We start from the raw sequence: 20,498 nt of genomic DNA on the forward strand, positions 1-20,498 counted from the left end.
CTTATTCAAAAATGCTTAAATTTTGCAATATTAGAAACTTGAAAACTTTATTTATTGGACTGAAACAAATATTTGGAAAAATTTAATATTTTTTCGTGTTTTGGTAAAAATTTCCACCCTATATCAATTAATTAATTAGTACCAATTGGTAGTTAACAGTTTCAGTTACGACTCGTCAGTGACGAGGTGTCCAAAAGTTCGTCATATGACGAGTTAAATGTGACGAAAAAAGGGTTAGTTATGTGATATTAACAAAATATATTTAGCGTACAAAGCCTCCGAACTTATGGAAATATATATATCCGTATTTTTTTGTAAATGTGAGTCTACCTGAAATATTTCAACTAAATATGTACTTAACAATTGATCTGACCATTTAAATATTAAATTATTTAATGCTGAACTGATATTACCATTCCAGTAAATCGTTATCTATAAAATTATAATTTAATTGTTGCTCAATTTATTTATTAGGTAAATCGTGTGCCAATTATCTAGCTCTTGTCGCATATTATTGCTACTTGTTGATGTAATTAATTAACTTATTAAAAAGCAAGCTTAAGTTTAAGCTTCAGTTTAACTGATATGCTTCGATATTATATTTACTTAATTAACGACTGCAGTGTACAAAAATGATTCTCAACTTTAGCCAATTAATAAACACAAAGCTGGTCATATTTTTCGAAATTTGAAAAAAATATGAGGTTTTTATGTAATAAATTTTTAAACATAAACACGATTACTAACAAACGTAGTTATTTTTCGTAGATAATTTAGCAGCCAAAAAAATTGGTATATTTTTGTGAAAAAAAATTTGCAAAATGTTTCAATATGTAGTGATTCGAAAATAAATATTATTCGACGACATTTATGTAACTATTTAACTAACTACGTAATAATTATGACAAGAGAAAAATAAAAAGCTTATTGGCGTCATATTTTGCACATGCAAATGTATATAAATTTTCTTGAAATTCGAAATTTTTGTGACCAGTGTGAAACCTCACTAACAAAATTTCTGGAAATTTACTTTGTTGACCATGACCATTACTTCGAATAATTGCTTGATTAAAACTACCATATGCAAATAAAATTTCTCTCACTCTAAAATTTCAATCATCTCATGAGATCATTTAATTCTTACTTTTTTTCATACATTAATTTTTTTATTATTTTATGCTTTTTGGGAGACACGAATCATCCAGGGAGTAGTGAGCACCTCCTTAATTAATTAATTAAATACTAATTCATTACTTAACCAATCAGTCCCTATTTTATGATTAATATTTAACAAATCATTATCATCAACATTTCTATTAATTATGTAACACGTTAATTAATTGATTATTAATTACTTAACATTTTCATACTATTTACGTAATAATAATTAATCAGTAATTAGTTAGTTTATGCTTGTTCAGTCATCTATAATGCGGGGGGTGCAGCGTTGAGGGAACGCTGCATTTATACTTGCGCCATAGTTAAAAGTTATAACATTGGCGCAAGTAGGGTATAGTAAATGCACCTAATAAATCGCAATAAACAAGAAAATTGAACAAGAAAAGTGAACACTTTTCATTTTCATAAGCACCAAAGAGTTTCAGAAACGTATCGCAGCTATCGATTTGATTTCCTACGTAGCAAATATTAATTTGAAAAGTTAATTAATTATGTTTGTTTTTTAATAATAAAAAAATCGTAAAAGGACTTAATTAATTAATCGATTTTTTGTAACGTAATTAATAATCATAGTTAATTACAATTGTGCAATTATATCTAATTTATAAATTATTTTTGTGTGCATTTTTACTTAAATTCGTTAACATTTTGTCCAGTTTTTTTAAAATTAATTGCGAGTATATTTTGTTTGTTTTTTAATAATTTTTTTTAAACAATTTTTGAAATTTTTGAAATTTTTGAAATTTTTAGACTAATTAATACGACTGAATTTGTAAGTAAAAATTTGTAATCAACATGAAAAGCTACTTAGAAAGTGCAATTATTACATAAATTATTAGGTCCTGGGTTATCAAATAGTTTCAGTTTTTCATGACGGATCGAGATTCTTTTTCATACGATCAACAATTATTTATTAATCGACGACGCTATCACGGGTGTATTTTTGGTATACGTAATTCCTTTTCTTCTAATACTTAAGTTTTCATGGAAACGTTTATTTTTTTAAATAAATTCCATGAAAATGGGTAATTAGTATGCACCTATTTCAGCACTATAATACTAAAATTTCTCTAAAATACTGCCCTCTGTTTTACTACTTGTGTATTTATTATTCTGCTAACGAAATTATTAATTACTTAATTAATGAGTTAATTAAGTAACGGCTAATTTTGTAAAATTTTAAATTAAGCGGTTACTAAAAATCTAAAATGCGTTATTTATTTTTTTTTGTAAAAAGTGTTAAATTAAGTAGTTTTTTAGTCGTTGTTTAATTAGATCGAATCTTGTGTTTCCTTGTTCCTTGTACTTCATTTGATCGTTACGAATCTCAGTTAATTTCAAAATTCGTGGTGAAATTTTAGTATTTAAGGTGCCTTTATTCTTCACTTCATGCTAACTTGCGCCAAATATTGTAGTTTTAACTATGGCGCAAGTTAGAATGGAGTTCAGAATATATTTTATAGTATTTAAGGGTTGAGATCGTTAAATACTTTATAATTTTTTTGAGTACCAGACAAACAGACCGTGTTATTTTAAATGCTAATTAGTCTGTAACTATGTAGATAACGTTTAATTGGACCGTCTATTTATAGCGGGAGAGAAACGGACAGGATGGAAACATTGGCGGTACTTTCAAACTACGTTTTTTCGCCGCTCAACAATTTTTTTTTTGTTCGAAACGTAAAAATTCAAGAGTTCGTGTCTAAAACTAGTAGTGAACTTTTCTAAGCGTGCAGTAATTAAGAATTCAGTTCGTGCATGAAGAGTTAATTGTTTAAAATTAAACCCGAATTCAGTTATTTTGGAAAGAAAATCAGAATAATTAGTGCAAATCGGTCGGTATATTTTACCCGAATTCGGTTATTTACGCAAAAAAATCCGCGGTTGGTTTGAATATTTATCTGAAGGAGGAAGTATGTTGTTGTTCGCCGCCGCTTCTACTGCCGACGGTCGGTGAGATGGCGGGACCTGCGCGGTAGAGCGGATTTAGGTTGAGATTAGTGCCCAAATCGGGATAGAAATTGGCATCCGGGTCAAAATTCTTTTCGTCAATAGTGGCAATAATCTTGGTGTGGGTCCCATTAATGGTGGCGTAGTATTGTTGAGAACCTTCAAAATCGTCATCTACCGGCGGCGGGGTTAAACCAGTGTCGACCTGTGGGGAGAAAAAGTAAGGAGCAGATATTAATGAAAAGTTTGGGGCAAGCTGAGACAAGTTATATAGTTTTCTAGCATCCCCCGCCAATTTATGTAATTACAAAAAACTACAAACTTGTTCAAAATTCTAATAATCTTGATGATTTAAGCTGAAAACTCTCGCTAATTCCGTATTAAAATACTCAATTATTAACTATTGTTTGTTAACAATTTAAATATCCACTCATTATTCAAATTCATAAAGTTTAAATAGCCCAACTTATGTAAATAAAAATAATAAAAATATGGATGCTTCAAATATTCCACTATTCTACCTAATTCAAAATTCAAGTGATCCCGCTGATCTATACACATTAAATTCACCCGCATATTCAAAATAATTTAAACTCTCCCGCCTTACTCACCCTATTCTCCTCATTCGTATAGTAGTGTGCCGTATGCCAAAATTGATACTTCATAATCAATCCTCCCGCCAAAACCGCTAAAATTAGGAATAGAATCCCAATCCCGAGGAAAATCCCGAGCCGACTTTCATCCCCATATTCCCCGCCGTAAGGATCACACCACTCCAAATTTTCCTCGTCCAGGTCAATAATCGCCTTATCATATTGATCACTCGGGTATCGACAGCGCAAACAGAACGGTCCGTTCGGAAGCATGCAACCTTTCCGAAAAATGGGGGAGGTTTGAATCCACCTGTGCAACGGGGGAACATGACACAAATCGCACGCCCAAGGATTTCCCTCCAATCGTATCTCCCGAATGCTCGATATTCGATCGAAAACCGCAAGAACTTCGGATTCAATTCCGAGCAATCGATTATAGCTGAGGTCCAAAATTTGGAGGTTGATAAGTGGACTGAATTGACGTGGAAATAAGTCGCGGAGCCGATTGTTCGATAAGTTGAGATGGGTAAGGTATCGGTTATCTTCGAAAAGATCGAGGGGTAGGTCTTCATAATTATTCCGGGCAACAGATAACCATTTCAGGCGGGTATTTTCGGAGAGAATGATAAGTAAAGAGGCCAATTTTAGGCGGGGATTGCGACTTAGATCCAGCCTAGAAGGAGAAATAAATGCATATAAAATACCTATTTGAATTTCCCGCGGAAGGAAGAATTAGAATCTCATATTACCCCATTACTCACTTTGTCAAGTTATGCTTTAAATCGAGGAATATTAATTTGTTCAAATTTTCAAACTTATTTCCAGAAAGGTCCAAGGAATCGACGGACGCGTTGACGAAAGCGGTCCGATCGACGGAGGTTAATCCATTGTAGGACATCGAGAGGGTGCGGACGCGCGTAAATTTGAATGCTTCTTCAGACAAGACGTTGATCTTATTGCCGTCGAGGGCTATTTCCTCAATGGATTTGAGCGCGGAGAATTCACCTTCTTGGAGACGTTTTAGTTCGTTATAGCGCAAATCCAGTTTCTGTAAAGGGAAGAAAGTAATTAATTTTAAGGGTTGAAATTGCCGCCACTTCAAAAATTGCTAACAATGAATTTATAAATCCACATAATTTGTCAAAATTGTGTCCCGCCATCCAAAAAAATGCATAAAATTGCATCCCGCTACTCCTTAAATCGGAATTTAATTTAAATATACCCTGTGGCCCCAAGAAAAATGTATCTCCACAATTTCAAATAAGTCCGTTCTAAACAAATTTATCCCGCCATAAAATCTACGCACCTTTAATGCCGGTAGGAGCGAATACCACAACGGCGGGATGCTCCTTAGTTGACATCTTTGACACCGAAACTCCTTGAGACGCCAAATGTCTCGGAAAACGTCTGCGTTTAAATCTCTCAAACGGTTGTCAGACAAATCGAGGACTTCCAACATGTGTAAATTATAGAAAAGACGTTCCACCAGACGACCAATTCTGTTTCGTGACAGATCAAGCACCTAAAAATATTTAAAAAAATTAAAAATCTTAAAAATTAAAGATAAAAAAAATCTAAATTTTAAAAAATTTGTTATTTTTAGAATTTTTAAAATTAAATATTTTTAAAATGCTTAAAATTTTAAGATTGAAAAAAATGTTTAATTTTTAATTTTAATTTTTAAATTTTTAAATTTTTAAAATCTTAAAATGTTCTTAAAATGTTTAATTTGTAAGATTGTAAAAATTTTAAAATAATTTTTTTTTAAATTTTAAAATAATTTTTTTTTAAATTTTAAAATAATTTTTTTTTAAATTTTAAAATAATTTTTTTAAAATTAAACATTTTAAAAATTAAAAATTTTTTATTATCTTCTTTCAAACCTTGAGCTTTGTCAAATTTTTGAAGCATTCCGAGTCCAGTGTATCAATATGATTTTCCGATAAGGACAGCGTTTCTAAATTTGATAATCCGCGGAAATTAAAATCAACAATTTGATTTATATTGTTTCTCGTGAGATTGAGCAATTTGAGGGAAAGGACGCCCCAAAAGTTGTTTTCTCCAATGTTGGGAATATTCGAGTTTACCTGAAATAAAATAAAATTCCCCGATCTTAATTCAAATTTTTCCCGTCATTTTATACAAAAATATTACATTTATACTTTGCATTTAGCATTTTAGAAATATCTAGTGAGGCAATGTGCAATTTGCATATCACTACTGTTCGTCCAGTATTATTAGTCGCAAAAAATTCTGAAAGGTTACCTGGCAGATTTTTTATTTTTAGTAACCAAATAACCTCTTAGAAAATTTTCCAAGAATGCGACGAGTAGATATTTCTAACGTTCCCGCTAAATTCAAATTATCCATAATTCATACCCCGCTACTCTATAATTAAACAAGTTCTGGACAATCAATAAATCGGTCTAACCACACAAAAAAATATTTCCCGACACTATTTAAAATTCAAATTATACAAAATCCCACTCACAATGTGCAACTCTTCCAACTTCTTAAACTGTCGAAACGATCTTCCAATCGTGACATGATTTGCCCTCCCTTTCGGCGACGTGATTCTTATAACTTCAATATGCGGGGACATCCGACTCGTCGGGATTTCATTGAGCCCGCCCGAACTGCAATCGACTTCTAACCGATTTCTCGTATCCAATCCGCAATAGCACTCCGGGACGGGACACATTCCTTCAAAAACGACCCCTGCATATTGTCCCGACGCCATGGAGACGAGTTTCATAATGATAAAAATGACCGCAAACGCCAAACTTGCACTGTGGCGGGGTCGGCGGCGAAAATAAGAGTGGTATTTAGTAGCAAGAATTGAGCATGTATTTTGGGCGGAGGTGAAACAAGTGTTCCCGCCATTTGTTCCCGCCTTGTCGGTCGTCTTTCTTCTGCGGGTTTTGAAGCGGGAACTTTTAGATCGTTTGAGTGACGCGGGTTGGTTGTTAGGAGAAGAAGCGCTGCGGTTTTGTTGAGCGGTTGTCATGGTAACGGGGGGAGGAGGAGAAGGGGGGTCATCCATTGTAAGAGGATATTCCGGATATACCTGCAAATAAAAAATTTGGAAAATTAATTAGAGGAAAAGGCTTTATAATTTTTTTGTAAATTATCAAAATCCCGCTTAGTTTATCCTAGGGCGGCAAATTTGAGTTAAAATCGTAATTTTAAATGGAATTTTTACAGAGAAAATGCAATTTTACTCTAATTTCTACTATTTTTTAAAAAGTTTTGTAGAGATAAAATAACCCTTTTGCGACTTAAATTTCAATTTTTTCTTTCTCTAATTTAATTTAATTTTGTAATTTAGTTTACGTTTTCCAGAGAAAATGAAATTTTGCTTTAATTTGTACTTCGTTTTGCAAAATTGTAAAATGATCCTTAAGCTTTTTCTATTTTTAACCAATAGGACAAATTAGCCTGTTAATCTGCCCATAATTTCGGTTTTGCGTAAGGTATCCAACTTTCCAGTCAGGAAATGAAACTGGATCTACCACTACTGCGTACCCTGGAACTGTTTGCATGGCATTTGAGTCACAAATTGTGACGAGGAGGGAGGAGGACGAGAAGGAAGATTGCATAATAAATAATGCCCACTGTTTGGTTGGTGGTCTCATCATCTCGGATGTATCTCCAGCTATCTAGTTAGTTAGTTATAGTCTACGTTACGTACAGATCTGGCTGGCTGGTGAGATAGTAAAGCCTTGTTCATCCTCATCAATTAACGTCCCCGTTTTCCCTTGATGTTTGAGCCTCTCATTATTTATTCATCCCGTTAAGCATCACTCGGTATGTTTTGACTCGAGAACTCTGGCCTCCAATTCTGCATCATGCATATATTGTAAAAAGCTAACCGTTTTTTCTTTCAAAATTTAGGAGCAAGAACCCCGGAAAAGTGGGGACTAAATTTAGTGTAAGGAACTATTATTGTATGCTATGACTTTGGGTAAGGGCTTGGTAGGCAAGGGGAGGGGCTTGATAAAATTGGAAATATGACAGGAAAATGTACTAGGGATATTCACGACTTTCACGAGGAGAAAGTTTCCAACATAACAATTTCCGTAAAAATTGGACTGGAAAATGATTGAACAAAAACCCATAGGGTTAAAAAAAGTGAACTCGTAATAATGACTGCCCAAATATAATAGGGGTATTTACGGCGAGAAAGTTTGAAAAAAATCAATGTTGCAAAAATTCTCGTAGAAATTTACATGAAAAATTATTTCGAGAACTTGCACATTTCTGTCGTAGCAGCTAAAAAAAGTTTGCAATTTTCATTTTCATTAGTCACGAATATCCCCAATATATTTATTTACTTCAAAAATGTCCTCAGTGTTCCGCGGCGCCTGCGAGTAAGTAGCAGAATCCAAATAAACAAGGGAGCTGGATGGAGAAGAATAATAAACAAATACGTTTTTTTATAAAAAATGGTCGAAATTGGAATGGCTCCTAAACTTTCATGAATCATGAATGCGAAATTATACCCACAAAGAGAGAAAGAACAGATTTTGCTTTAGCTCTGAAATTCCAATGGTAATTTATTGGCAAAAAATGTTTGTAAATATTTTCAAGTTTTTTGCAGCAGCGGTACAATTATAATTTTTTTTTGTTTTTTTTTGTAATTTTTGATACCACATAATAATTCTTAAATATAAATATGCTTTCATTTACATATTTTTGGATAGCCCAGAATTGTAAAATTTTGAATTTGTAATTAAATTTTTTAGTTTGTTTATCAGTTTTTTGTAATTTTTGATACTAATTACTTCTTAAATATTTGTATGCTAATTAAAAATCATGATTGTTATGTAATTCTGAGTGATTCCGCAGGGTTAATTCAATAATAAATTACTGATTGGCTATTAAATAAATCGAAAAGTTAATATTTGCACAATTAAGTAATGCTAAAAAAATTGCAAGCCATTAAAAATTTCAAGTACAAAAAATATACGTAGTAAAATAAACCATTAAAGAGCTTGGCATTGGTTTTGTACATATTAATGGAAAAATAAACACTTTTGACTTGACTTTGTTCCTCTTGACATGCATAATTCGCTGCCACATGCACAAAGTCAAGGACTTTCGTGTGGAGGACAAATAAGAAGAAATTTTTACTAGAAAAATTTGTCACTGAGCAAAAAAAGTTATAATTTGCAAATTCGTGGCATTGTTTTGTCGAGAAAAATATGTATGTAAATAAAATTTTGTCCGAAAATTCGTGAGAAATTTGTAATCACGTCACTCGCCAAGTTTAAGTAATTATACCAAGAAGAAGATTGTGAGTTGGTTGGTTGGTTAGTTAAATGAATTGATTTATTTTAATGACCCTGCTAAAATTATACCCATCTTCAGACATAACTCGTACTCAATGCCATTCAGGGTTCGTAAACAAAGCACATGGTTCTTAAAAAGTGTTAGTTTTTAAGAAATGTCGTACTTTTTTTGTGTGAAAATCAGCAAATTGCATGCATTAAATTAAACCTAGAATATGTATTCTTTATAAGGTTCGCTTTAAGAAATAATTTCCAAATTGACAAAATTTATAGAAATTTGCCCATGAAAAATCCAAGTGGTTGATGAAAAAATATTTTATGTGGTCATATTTACTGCTTGTAAAGTTGTCCCAGTTCTATGAATTTTGCAAAAAATTTGTTTTAATATACCAAATTTTCGCCGCAAAAATTATTAAACTGCATAAAAAACACGATATTAAAACATGATATAAAAAAACTACATAAAAAACACGATAATAACAGAACCCTGCTGCCTAAAATATGTGTACCTGGAAAACCAGCTCAACATTTTGCACGTCTACTTCTCTTCTCGACTTGTGAAGCAGCATTCAGCGAATTTCGCAAAGTATGTACAAGTTCTAGCAAAAGTTGTTGATGTGAATTGCATGTTATTGTCAACTACTTTTAGTCACAAATCTCATCTTCATAAATATGCGAGTACATACGTAAGATCGGGGTTTTTAAGTACTACTGCTACCACGAGTATTTGGGTTTACCATGCCACTAAAAAAATGGAATTATTTATATATAATACACATGCAAATTATTCGCTGGCTTTGATGACTCAAACTTTTTTCTCAGCAAGTTATGTAAAATGTATTTAAGTTCGTGTCTTGTTAAACGCGTGGATTGGATAATCTTGTTGATTTAACAAAACAACTTTCCTCCTCGTAAATGTAAAATAACAATGTTAAAAAAATGCTGCCCATGGGATGGAAAATATTTAATAAGTATAAAACTGAGAACCTTGTCAACTCCAGGACTCAGTTTGGTGGGATTACTCGTTGTGAAGAGATAGTTAAAATAATTTGTGATAATTTTCATAAAAATGAAGTTCTTCTTAGCAGCGGGGCTACTACTTTGTGTCGGCGTTGGGATTGGAGGTGAGTGAGGGAGGAGATTTATATGAGCTGGGTTAAGAAATTTAAAATTATTAATTAGTTTGGGGGAGATTTGGGTATATTTATGAAAAATTAGGGGAATTTTTATTATTTTTTAAGGAAATATTCCAAGGAAAAAGTATTACTTTTCAAACAGACAGTTCTTTGGGAAATTGTTATTCGTAAGAAAATCATATCGTATTTAGAATTGTTGTTACCTGTTTAACGTTGAAAAATCGTTTTTTTTGGTCGTCGAAATATTTTTTTATCTTTACGAAAAATATGTACGGGCAAAGTATTTACCAGGAAGAAAGTGAAAATAAAAATTTTCAGGCATATTTCCAAAATTATATATATACTATTTTTCTAAAAGTGCATCTTTAATACCGTAATTGCTCTTTTCAACATAAATATTTTTTTGCGGTCGTCGAAGTATTGCACAAAGTTATGTATTATTTTTAAAAATATCTTGCAGAAATGAGTATTTACGAATTTTGCAAATAGCAGAAATATTTTCTAAGTATTGAAATTTTGGGAAAGAATTGGAAAATACTGGACAATATTTTGGAAATTTTGAATAAAAATTTGTTACTCATGAAAGAAAATAAAAAATAAGCGAATAATTGGGTTAATTTTTTTGCAGAGTCGACGAAAGTGAAGGGAACGTGTCCTCCTCGGAAAGGAAGTGGGATTGGGATTTGTGTCTTTAACCCGGAAATTAACTGCACGGGGGACGACCAGTGTGAGTCGAAGGGGCAGCTGTGTTGTCCGGATGGGTGTAACCGATCCTGCCAAGATCCCGATGAGGGAGAGGACCCCCAATTAAACTGCCCACTCACAGGAATCAATCCTGCAGAATTTGCAGGAATTTGTACATTCGACCCCAAAGTTAATTGCAACGAGGTACATACATGTAGTAAAGAAAAAATATGTGGAGAAAAATTGACGAGATTTTTCAGTAAAAATCTCGCCAAATTGAAAATTCATTCTCTTTAAAGTTTCTCTTATGAATTTGTGATCTTTTTCTGAGAAGCCTTTTCTGAATTGATTTGCACGAAATTATGATTTGAAGTCTTTGTTGTCGGAATTAAGTTTGACACACAACATAGGAGAAACTATGTTGATATTTCGTTTTAAAAATTTTCATGTAGAAATTTTTAACGTAAAATAAGTTTCTTGGAGAATTAATTTGTTGAAAATTTTGAAAACTACCACATTGAAAACATTAACCTATCAGAAAATTAACAAATATAGGACATGAACTCGAGATTTAATTTTTTAGTTCATGTGGAAGTTGTTGACCAAAATCAACATGAAAAATTAATTTTTCCAAAAAATATGTTTCTCAATTTTTTTTTTAAATTTTGGCTAATAAAAAATAATAAATCCCCATAGAACACGGATTGCTCAAACGGAGAAGTCTGTTGCCCACAAGGATGCAACAAAATCTGCAAGCAACCGTTATCCTTTCCGCCACGAAAACCCACGCCACGTCCGCCAACCCCTCCCTCTGGGGATGACGACTCTTGCCCCCCACCTTCAGCGACCTTCGGCGCATGCGTGTTCGACCCCTCCGTGAACTGCGTTGACTCCTCGGGCTGTCTGAATGGGAAGATTTGTTGCGCGGATGGGTGTGGAAAAGTGTGTAAGGACCCCGTCGGACCGAAAAAGCCGCCCGCAGGGGTCTGCCCCGTATCGCTGAGTGGGGATGGCGCCATCGTCGGCGCATGCGTGTACGACCCCTCTAGAAATTGTGGGGATCATGGCGACTGTAAAAATGGAAAGCTTTGTTGCTCCGTCGGCTGTGGGAAGGAGTGTATCAACCCCGAACCGGAAGTTGTACATCCGGCGACAAAGCCGTAGATTTTGGTGGGCCAAAATGACTTACAAATGAGTATGAAATGTGACCGGGGTTAAATTAAGGTGGGAATTGGTAATTAAATTGGTAGGTAGATTGTCGATTAAATTGTTAATTAATTGAATCTTGATAATTAAATGGTTATTTAAATTTTGGAATTAAATTGATAATTAAATGAGAGAATTTCAAGATGAAATGTGATTAGATTTAAATTCAGGTGCGAATTTCTAATTTAAATCATAAATTTGGATAAACATTGATAGAATTGGCGATAAATTTGGTAATCAAATTTTTGTAATTCAATTTATACTTATCAGATAGCTTGTCTATTCAGTGTTATATCTTTAAATTTTACAAATGGATTTATTAAAGGTAAAAAGTGTGAAATAAAATTTGTCATATTTTTGTGCAATTATTAATACGCTAATTCTCTAAATTATAAATACATAACGTTGAATGATATCACCTCATTCGGATTTCTTTGAAACCTATTTTTGACTAATAAGTGCAACAAGCTATAGAATCAATTATCGGAGTAGGGATTCATCAAATTATTGAAATCCTAAGTTGAAAATATTCAATTAATTTTGGTAAGTAAGTTAACACAAGAATAAAAATAATGAAATGGGTGTAAAGTTTAAAATGAAAATAATTTGGTACACACTAACACACCAACTCCAGAAATTTTTTTGCCAAGTTCAGAACGGATTGTACATAATTTAAAAAAATTATAGTAAAATATTTGGATCCTAAATTTTGGTTTATTAATCATTTGAATTGATTAAAATAGCGTAATAATTTTCTTCCCGTAATTCTATTCGGTATTTGATGATGAATTGTGAAAAGTATTGGACTCGCGAAAATGAGAAATTTTATCTTCTAAATTGTAACCTCAATTGAAAATCGGGCTTAATTTGACTGCGACACCGGTTGTAAAAAAATTGTGAAATTTAATTAGCCAAAACACAGTTTTAGATGATGTTCACTAATTAAATTAATTGAAGCAAAGTTCAAAGTTGCAAATTAAGCTATATTCTGACACATTTTGACACAAAAATTGATAAAATGTTGAGTAAAATACGTATATTTTTGAAAAAATGCAAATTAATTATGAATTATAATTAATTTCCTTTGCCGTATTTTCCCAGAATTTACATTTATGTAAATAATCCCCATAAAGGTCACTGTTACGATGTTATAATAAATACCGTGCCAAAAATGGCCGGCATTAAAAAATTTTCATACCCTGCTTCTTGTATGCACTTAAATACAACTCAATTCACGACGACACAATTTTCTCCATGAATAAACTTTCACCCACGAATTCCATATACAATTAGGACCATAAATACAAACCATTTATCAATAGAAAAAAATAAAGTTACCTTGTTATTACACAATTGCACGTCTTTTTTATCCTCCTCCAATGACTGGCTGCCTACTTCCGGTCGGAGCTCTCTTTTTTATTCACAAAGGAATGATTTCCCCCTCGTAAATAATAATGTGGAGATGACGATCTTTTACACAAAAAAGTTGTGTAATAAGCAAAAATGTGTATTTACAAACAAGTCCCCAATTCACTTTAATGCCTCGCTTCTTGATCCTATCCAATCCAGTCAAGAGTAATAATAACAAGGTGAAAGCGAGTGAAAGTGAAAGTAAAAGTGAACAAATGTCCGTATTTTTGTCAGGTTTTAGAGTAAATCTGGGATCAAACTATCACTTAACGAGCACCTTTTGTCCAAAAGTTTACACCGTATCAAAAACTCACAGCATATTTACTTTCACTCGTGTCATCATTACACGTACGTAATTGGGCAAGTTTTTATTTATTTTTGAGGAATTTTGCGATGACTGCTCCTAAAATTTCTGGTCCTCCATTACACCTCCCAATTCTTCCGGATAGAAGAAGAAGAATGAACAAGAGGAAGATGTATAGTTCTTCTTCTTTCGGTTTCGTGTGCTGGTGGGATTTGGTTTACGGTGTGAACTGCTGCTGGGATTGGATTTTGTCGGAGAGAGAGAAGAGAGAGGATGGCGACATGAAGTGGCCCCCACCTTTTATCCCGTGGCCTGGTTTGGTCTATTTCTACATATTATGCTCGCTTTCTTTCTTCACCCATCGCATCGGGTTGGGATTGGGAGAGGAGAAAGTGAGTGAGTGAAAGTAGTAAACACACGAGTCCGTCGTGGTGGTGGTGGTGGTGGTGTGGTACGCACTACTATAAAGTTGTCCACTTCTTCAACTTTCACTCGGCAGGGGTGGGCAAAGTACTGGGCTGAAGTGTAAAGGATTTTGAGCTACTTTCTTCCAAGGGTTGGATTTCGTAGGGGTTATTAGAGCCATAAAAAGATGAGAATCTTTAAGGAGAATACAGAAATCATAGGAAAATACACGTTTTTTAAAGAAATTGACTTGTTATTACTGTAAAAATACATTGTTTTCATGATATTTGTAAAAAATAAAGTATTTTGACCGCCATAAAAATTTAATTTCTTCATAAAATACGTATTTTCGCATGACTGGTGTATTCCGCATGTAAATTCTCAGCTTTTTCTGGCTGTAACAGCCCTGGAAATCTAACCCCTTGGAAGAACTGAGCACAAAACCCTATTTTTTGACAAGGTATTTTGCCCACCACTGGTCACTCGGTCGGTGAAGAGATGCTGTTGTAGGCACTTGGAGGACTTTCTTTCTTGGCTCAGCAGCAGCGCAGATTCTTCTTGGTACATGAAGCTGACGGGACGGGAGGATAGGATGCATGCACCGGTGGTGCACCGGTGGTGGTGGTGGCAGTGGCGTTGAGTTGGATGGTGCGAAGCTATGGAGAAAGCGAGTGGAGAAAGGTTGGTTTACTTTCACTTTGGTGGAGAGGGTTGTGTTTCTGACTTTTATGGTGGATCGCCTCCTCCTCCTCTTCCTTCTCCGGCTGAGGTTTCAAGTTCTGCTCTGTTCTTGAGATGAATTGCGGTGTGCCAAAATATTTGCATGTGCTGGACCATCCACGCCAGGTGTAGGATGGTGGTTGTATAATGGGCGAATTTTGACGGGTAGTTTGTCGGGAATTCTATTACAGTAGGTTACACAATCTTGTAATTATTTTTGCAATTAAAATTTACTAATTGCAAGTACACATGGATCTTAATTGTTAGTGATTGGAAGCTTGCATGTCGTGAATATATGTAAATAACACACGGCATAAAGTTGTGCGTTCCGTCATATCATCCGCAATCCGATATTGAGTATATGTAGGTATGAAGCGATTTTTTATATACATTGCACCCGGAAAAGCCCGAAGGGGAGATGTTTGAAATGCCAGGCTACACAGAGGAATGTAGGCCACCAAGGAATATTAAGTTGTATGAAATGCCATGGAATAATATGTCAAGCCGAGATGCATTCTCGTCTCAATTCAGCTTTTGGTTGGTACTTGCTTTCACTTGAGTGAAAGTACGTAAAAACAATAACATTGCACCCGTTTTTGCGCGCTTTGGTCGCTCCAGAGCGCTCCCGTAGGTCAAAATTATCCTGTTTCTCGTGGAAAATTAACTATGAAATTTTTCCATGCAATATAAAATTACATGAATATCGTCTTCGCCCTCGTGTCAGAACTGAGAACAAGAAAATGCGTTAAAAAAATGATATCGCACGTGTCAAAAGTGCATTTTCGCGATTTGGTCGCCCATATTTAGCTCAAAATTAGCATTTATGACATTCATGGAAAATCATGAAATTCCATGAAAGTGATTTACTTACATAAAATTGCATTCTCATCGTCCTCGTCTCACTTTCACTTTGTGTCACTTTCACCCGGAGTGGATAGAAAAAATAAACCCAAGCGGCGAGGATGCGGTGACATGACACGAAGTGACACGCCGAGAGGAGAATCATGAATGAATAATGGATATGAAAAAGCGTCCCGGTGCAGTTCATCATCCTGAATGTGCTTTTACTCCCATTTTTGGCGACAATGCAGGATCACGGTGAAATCCGAAAGTAAACATGTTACTTGATCCTAAATGAGTCTTGTGTAAATAGAATTCGATTGGAAACAATAAACCCGTTTTTGCCTGGAGTGGATTTCTGACTCAATTTTGCACGTGTAACTTTTGTGAGAGTGCACGTCTTAAAAAATCGTTTAAAAAAAACACAATTCCTTTATCAATATAGATAAATAGTCAATTAGCGAATAATTACATTTTTCAGTTGGCGTATGCATGCAAAATTAAATAAATTCCTATTTTTTGACCGAATTCACATGCAAATTTCACTTTTTTCGAAGAATTTTATGTTTTCCAAATTGAAGAAGGAGAAATAAATTTTGTATTCAATATAAATAATTATTTTAAATGAGGGCTTTTTTTAGCAAACTATTTTTATTTTGAACATTGTGGATTATAAAACATTTTTGCAGTTTGCACATTTTTGTCACTTATTTTTTCCCCATATTCACAAACATATTTCGTAACTAATCGCTTACATAATACCGCTTACTGTTCTTGTTTGATACAGTCGTGCATCGAATTATGGAAGAAACCTTCTTGAAATTTACACTTGCACAATTTTGTGGCTGACATGAGCATCATTTCGCGAATTATGGGATGAATGCCGAAACCTTGCCATATCTCACCTCTCCGAAAACTGTCGCGTTCGTTGAAATCGTAAAATAATTCGCACTGGAAAATTAACATGTAAAATTAGCACTTGTGTCTAAAATACTTTGACGAAATTCTAGTTTAATTTAGTGGCATGCACTTTTTTTGCAACTAATTTGACCCCAACTCACCTTCGCGTTTGCAATACACGGCGAACTTTTCGCAGTAAATATGAACTTTTCGGTACTATTGATCGTGTCCCAAGTGTAATCATGGAGGTCTTCCGGGTTGAGAAAGTTGGCTTCTCTGTCCCCACTGGGTGGATGGGTCCATACTTCGCCCCAGTAGTTGAGGTCCTCGTTAATGGATTCCGTCTTGTTCAATGTCTGCTGCCCAGCGCGCCACACCCAGCGACCAAATTCGCTAAAAAAGTCAAGCGAGTAAAGTAATGGCATCACTTCACTCGTTATTTTGCAACTTGCGCCAACAGCTTTTAACTATAGACGCTGTGAATTTACCATGGCACCATGGCGCGCCCGTGGCATTCGGAGGTGCCCCTAATAGTCTGCAATCCCTTTGGGAGAGCACGATCTTTCTAAAGTTAGTAGAAATGTGAAGATTAGATTATTTGAAATTGGCGGGGCCCCGGGTATTATCTACTTTTAGTGCGCTTTTGTGGGAAATTAAAAAAAACTTACAGGCTCGGCCTCCACCGAGTAAAGCGGGTGGCATTGGCAACTTCCGGTGGGTGTTGGTTCTGAAAGTGACGCACATATTATGGCGACACGCTCAGAAATGTCGTACCATAGACATACCCAGGGTGGATGGAGATGCATCCATGCTAAGGCGGAGGCTATGCTCGCAGGTGAGGTATGACCTGGGGTCGCAGATGAGCGGGACGATTAACCCAGGGGAGGGGTAGCGGGTATCGTTGATCAGCTTGTTTTCAAATTCTCCTATGTAGTCCGGGGTAGGGAGTTTCTCTAGCCAGGTTAAGTCGAGCTGGGCACCCTGTAAGGTAACATGGTAAAAGCTTGATCGAGGTCAACAGGTCAGTAGTGTCATTTTCGGATCGTGTATGAGCACCCTGTGAAAATTGGTCCACAGGAAATTGGCATATTTTCTATATAACTCTGCTTCTGCAGAATTTTAAATCAACTTGCCGAAAGTTGGCCAATTTTTCTCTCACAAAACGAGCATGATTATTTTGTAGATTTAACTTTATAGAAAGTTTCTGAAATATGAGTTCTGCATAATTTTTCAACTCTATCCTACAGGAAGATGTGTCAATTTTCTACGCCATCTAGTACATATTGCTCACCCCTTGGTCATACATCCGTTTGAAACTCTTCCAGTAAGAATTGAGTCCGTAAATGTACTTTCTCCGGACGGCTTCCTCCGCGTCTTTGCTGTCAAAATGAGTGGGAGGTTTGTCCAGGAAGTGACCCTCCGGAGGGTCATCCTCCTCCCCGATGTACGTCTCGTAGGGAAACTGACCCAACCAGAAGGCCTCGTTTTGTACGCTGCAGGACGCTTTGTGACACGTGAAGGGATGCCATTGCGCCGTCTTGTTGCGTAAGGGCTCGCGCCCGTGGGTGGTGTAGCCTAAAGGAGAAAAAAATAGGAGAAATTAGGACAAAATTGGAAAAGATGGACAAGAAATATATAAAAATTTGGAAATTATGACGATAATCTGATCCAAAATGGGTTAAAAGAACAACTTTTTTTGTCATAAAAACTTGCACGTTTTATTTTCTGCGTCAACTGAGGAATTGTCTGGATCCTTGAGGAAGTCACATCCCGGGCGGATGTGCTCCATTTGGAAGCATCGGTCGTAGGGTTCGGAACTGGTAGCCCAAGAGATGCAAAAGAGGAGGACGAGGAGGAGGAGACCGTTTCTGAAGAAATTGTGGTGGTGGGATCGGCCCGTGTCATTTTTTGGAGGACTCATAATTTTGGGGGAAGATTGATCGACGTGACGATGAGAATGCTGACAATCCATATTATGTAATGCAAGGGAAGACAAGAGGAGATTTAAATGAGGCGAGTTGAGAATCGTGGTGTTGGAATTTCAAGAATTTATTAGCAATTGTTATTTTTCTAGGGAGAAAAATTCGTTGCCAATAAAATTGGCGAGAAGGAAATGTGTAATTATGGGCATGACAATTAAGAAAGTAGGTTAAAATGCAGCAATTAAGAAAATATCATTTCCAACCTGTCGTGATAACGTGATTTTAATATCGTCGTTAATTTTCCATAAAGAATATTTTGAATATTTTGACCTCCTTCAGTCGTTACTAACTTGCACCAATGTTGTAGTCTAACTATGGCGCAAGTACGACGAGGTGTAATATATATAAATACGAGACAAATTGAGACGTTTCACTATTGGAGGCAGGTTGAGATATCTGAAAAATCGTGATCATTTCTTTTTCCTCCGAAAATCAGGACTCTTTTAGTCCAGATTTCCGATTTCGGATTTCTCTTCCATCTGTCCACCTTGTGGCGTGACGTCATTCGTGATGACGTCTCCTACCACTTTCTTTTGCTTTCTCTATTTCACCCACTCCTCAATCCAGTCTATTTTTGGCCTTATGTAAATTTTCGAAAATGACCTTGACTCGAATTTTACAACAATAATAATTAATGATTCATCTTTATTTATCATCTTCATTATCGGCAGCGTATCCTGTCCGGCCCCATCATCGTTTCGTTTTTCTTTTAATCGTCTCAGCTTGACTCATGAGATCGCAATTTTCTGAGAATTTGATGGGATCGTGCATCCCCGTATGGGAGAAAATTTTAGGGTGGAATTTGGAAATTTGAAATAAGTTAGGAAATTTTTGGGACGATTTTTTTCGGGGGGAATGACTGGGTGACCCATCCCGAAAAATATTACGTGGAAATTATAGTAACGTTTTGTGCCGTGACGTCACAATGGTGTCGTGGGCGGATGTGAAATAGTGCGGTGGTTGGAGAGAGGGGGAAATTCGGAGGGGGGATGAAGCGCTGGGGTCCGCGTGGTGCAAGTGTGGCGACGCCGGGGGGATTAAGCAGGGAGGGGGGAAGAGTAAGGTCATGACCGTGGTGGAGGAGGCGAGAGGATAAAAAGTATGGGTGACATGGGGAGTTGGTATGGTGAGAAATATTCGAGGTGTGGGGCTCGGTTGGAACGGAGGGTAAATTCCAAGGGGGATGTTTCAGGTGGGGTGGATGGAAATTATTAGAGAAAATTTAATTGAGGGGAATTTCGGAATTTTTATGCATTTGTGTACATAGGTAGTTTATTTTTGAAAGGGATTTTAAAAGGTTGTGTGAACAAAGAGAAGGGACAACAATGAGTGTATTCAAGTGGGTTCCATTGTGTGGTACAAATGTAAATATTTAGAAGGGTACTAAAATTTAAGGATTAAGGAATTCTTTTAACTGGACAAAATGGATAAAATGCCTTTTAAAATATTTAGGAAGGGATTATAAAGTTAAGAATGTGTGTAAAGATTTGATGAAAATTTTAAAAAAGATTATAAACCCAAGTTAATTGGAAATTTTGGGTCAAAATGGCATTGTTCATTTTTTTAAAAGTCTTATTGGAAGGTTAATGTCTAAAGTGGACTTGTTTTTGGTACATTCATGGATGTAAATAGTGTCATCAGGGCACTGCAAAACCTGCTATCTCATTTTATTTAGCCCTTGTCGGAGTAAGTGGGAAATTAACTGCAAATTAAAGCGTGCAATTAAATTATCTGAAAATGCTTCCAACTTTTAAAATTATGTACAGCTAAAACCTGATAATTTCATATTTTATAAAAAAAATGTAATTAATTTGTTACAAGCATTTAATAAAAGTCTTCAAAATTGTAGGAAAAATATTTCGCAATTATTTGACAAATTATATGGTAAATTTTTAAAT

The 20,498-nt window shown here is 35.2% G+C and overlaps 3 protein-coding genes and 1 long non-coding RNA gene across 4 annotated transcripts; 2 read left to right on the plus strand and 2 right to left on the minus strand.

Moving 5' to 3' along the window:
- Positions 1–1,110: 1,110 nt before the first annotated feature.
- Positions 1,111–14,310, minus strand: LOC110858803 (toll-like receptor 4). Its single transcript, XM_022107690.2, has 7 exons — positions 13,378–14,310; positions 6,214–6,789; positions 5,606–5,809; positions 5,029–5,244; positions 4,484–4,770; positions 3,741–4,395; positions 1,111–3,334 (listed from the first exon to the last, which is right to left on the minus strand). Exons 2-7 carry the CDS (start codon positions 6,763–6,765, stop codon positions 3,077–3,079), a joined length of 2,172 nt encoding a protein of 723 aa, XP_021963382.2. The 5' UTR covers positions 6,766–6,789; positions 13,378–14,310; the 3' UTR covers positions 1,111–3,076.
- LOC118438489 lies at positions 7,070–8,369 on the plus strand. Its single transcript, XR_004836834.1, has 3 exons — positions 7,070–7,529; positions 7,617–7,653; positions 8,074–8,369. It is a non-coding gene; the product is annotated as an uncharacterized LOC118438489 (long non-coding RNA).
- LOC110858779 (WAP four-disulfide core domain protein 3) lies at positions 9,985–12,416 on the plus strand. Its single transcript, XM_022107651.2, has 3 exons — positions 9,985–10,137; positions 10,778–11,037; positions 11,530–12,416. Exons 1-3 carry the CDS (start codon positions 10,083–10,085, stop codon positions 11,995–11,997), a joined length of 783 nt encoding a protein of 260 aa, XP_021963343.1. The 5' UTR covers positions 9,985–10,082; the 3' UTR covers positions 11,998–12,416.
- A 2,038-nt stretch (positions 14,311–16,348) lies between the features above and the next one.
- On the minus strand, positions 16,349–20,379 carry LOC118438478. The gene is made up of 6 exons (XM_035858842.1): positions 17,910–20,379; positions 17,404–17,599; positions 17,287–17,345; positions 17,107–17,183; positions 16,780–17,011; positions 16,349–16,669 (listed from the first exon to the last, which is right to left on the minus strand). Exons 1-6 carry the CDS (start codon positions 17,922–17,924, stop codon positions 16,484–16,486), a joined length of 765 nt encoding a protein of 254 aa, XP_035714735.1. The 5' UTR covers positions 17,925–20,379; the 3' UTR covers positions 16,349–16,483.
- Between the last annotated feature and the right edge of the window lie 119 nt (positions 20,380–20,498).

This window comes from Folsomia candida, unplaced genomic scaffold, assembly GCF_002217175.1.
Source record: "Folsomia candida strain VU population unplaced genomic scaffold, ASM221717v1 Fcan01_Sc022, whole genome shotgun sequence".
Taxonomy (NCBI): domain Eukaryota; kingdom Metazoa; phylum Arthropoda; class Collembola; order Entomobryomorpha; family Isotomidae; genus Folsomia; species Folsomia candida.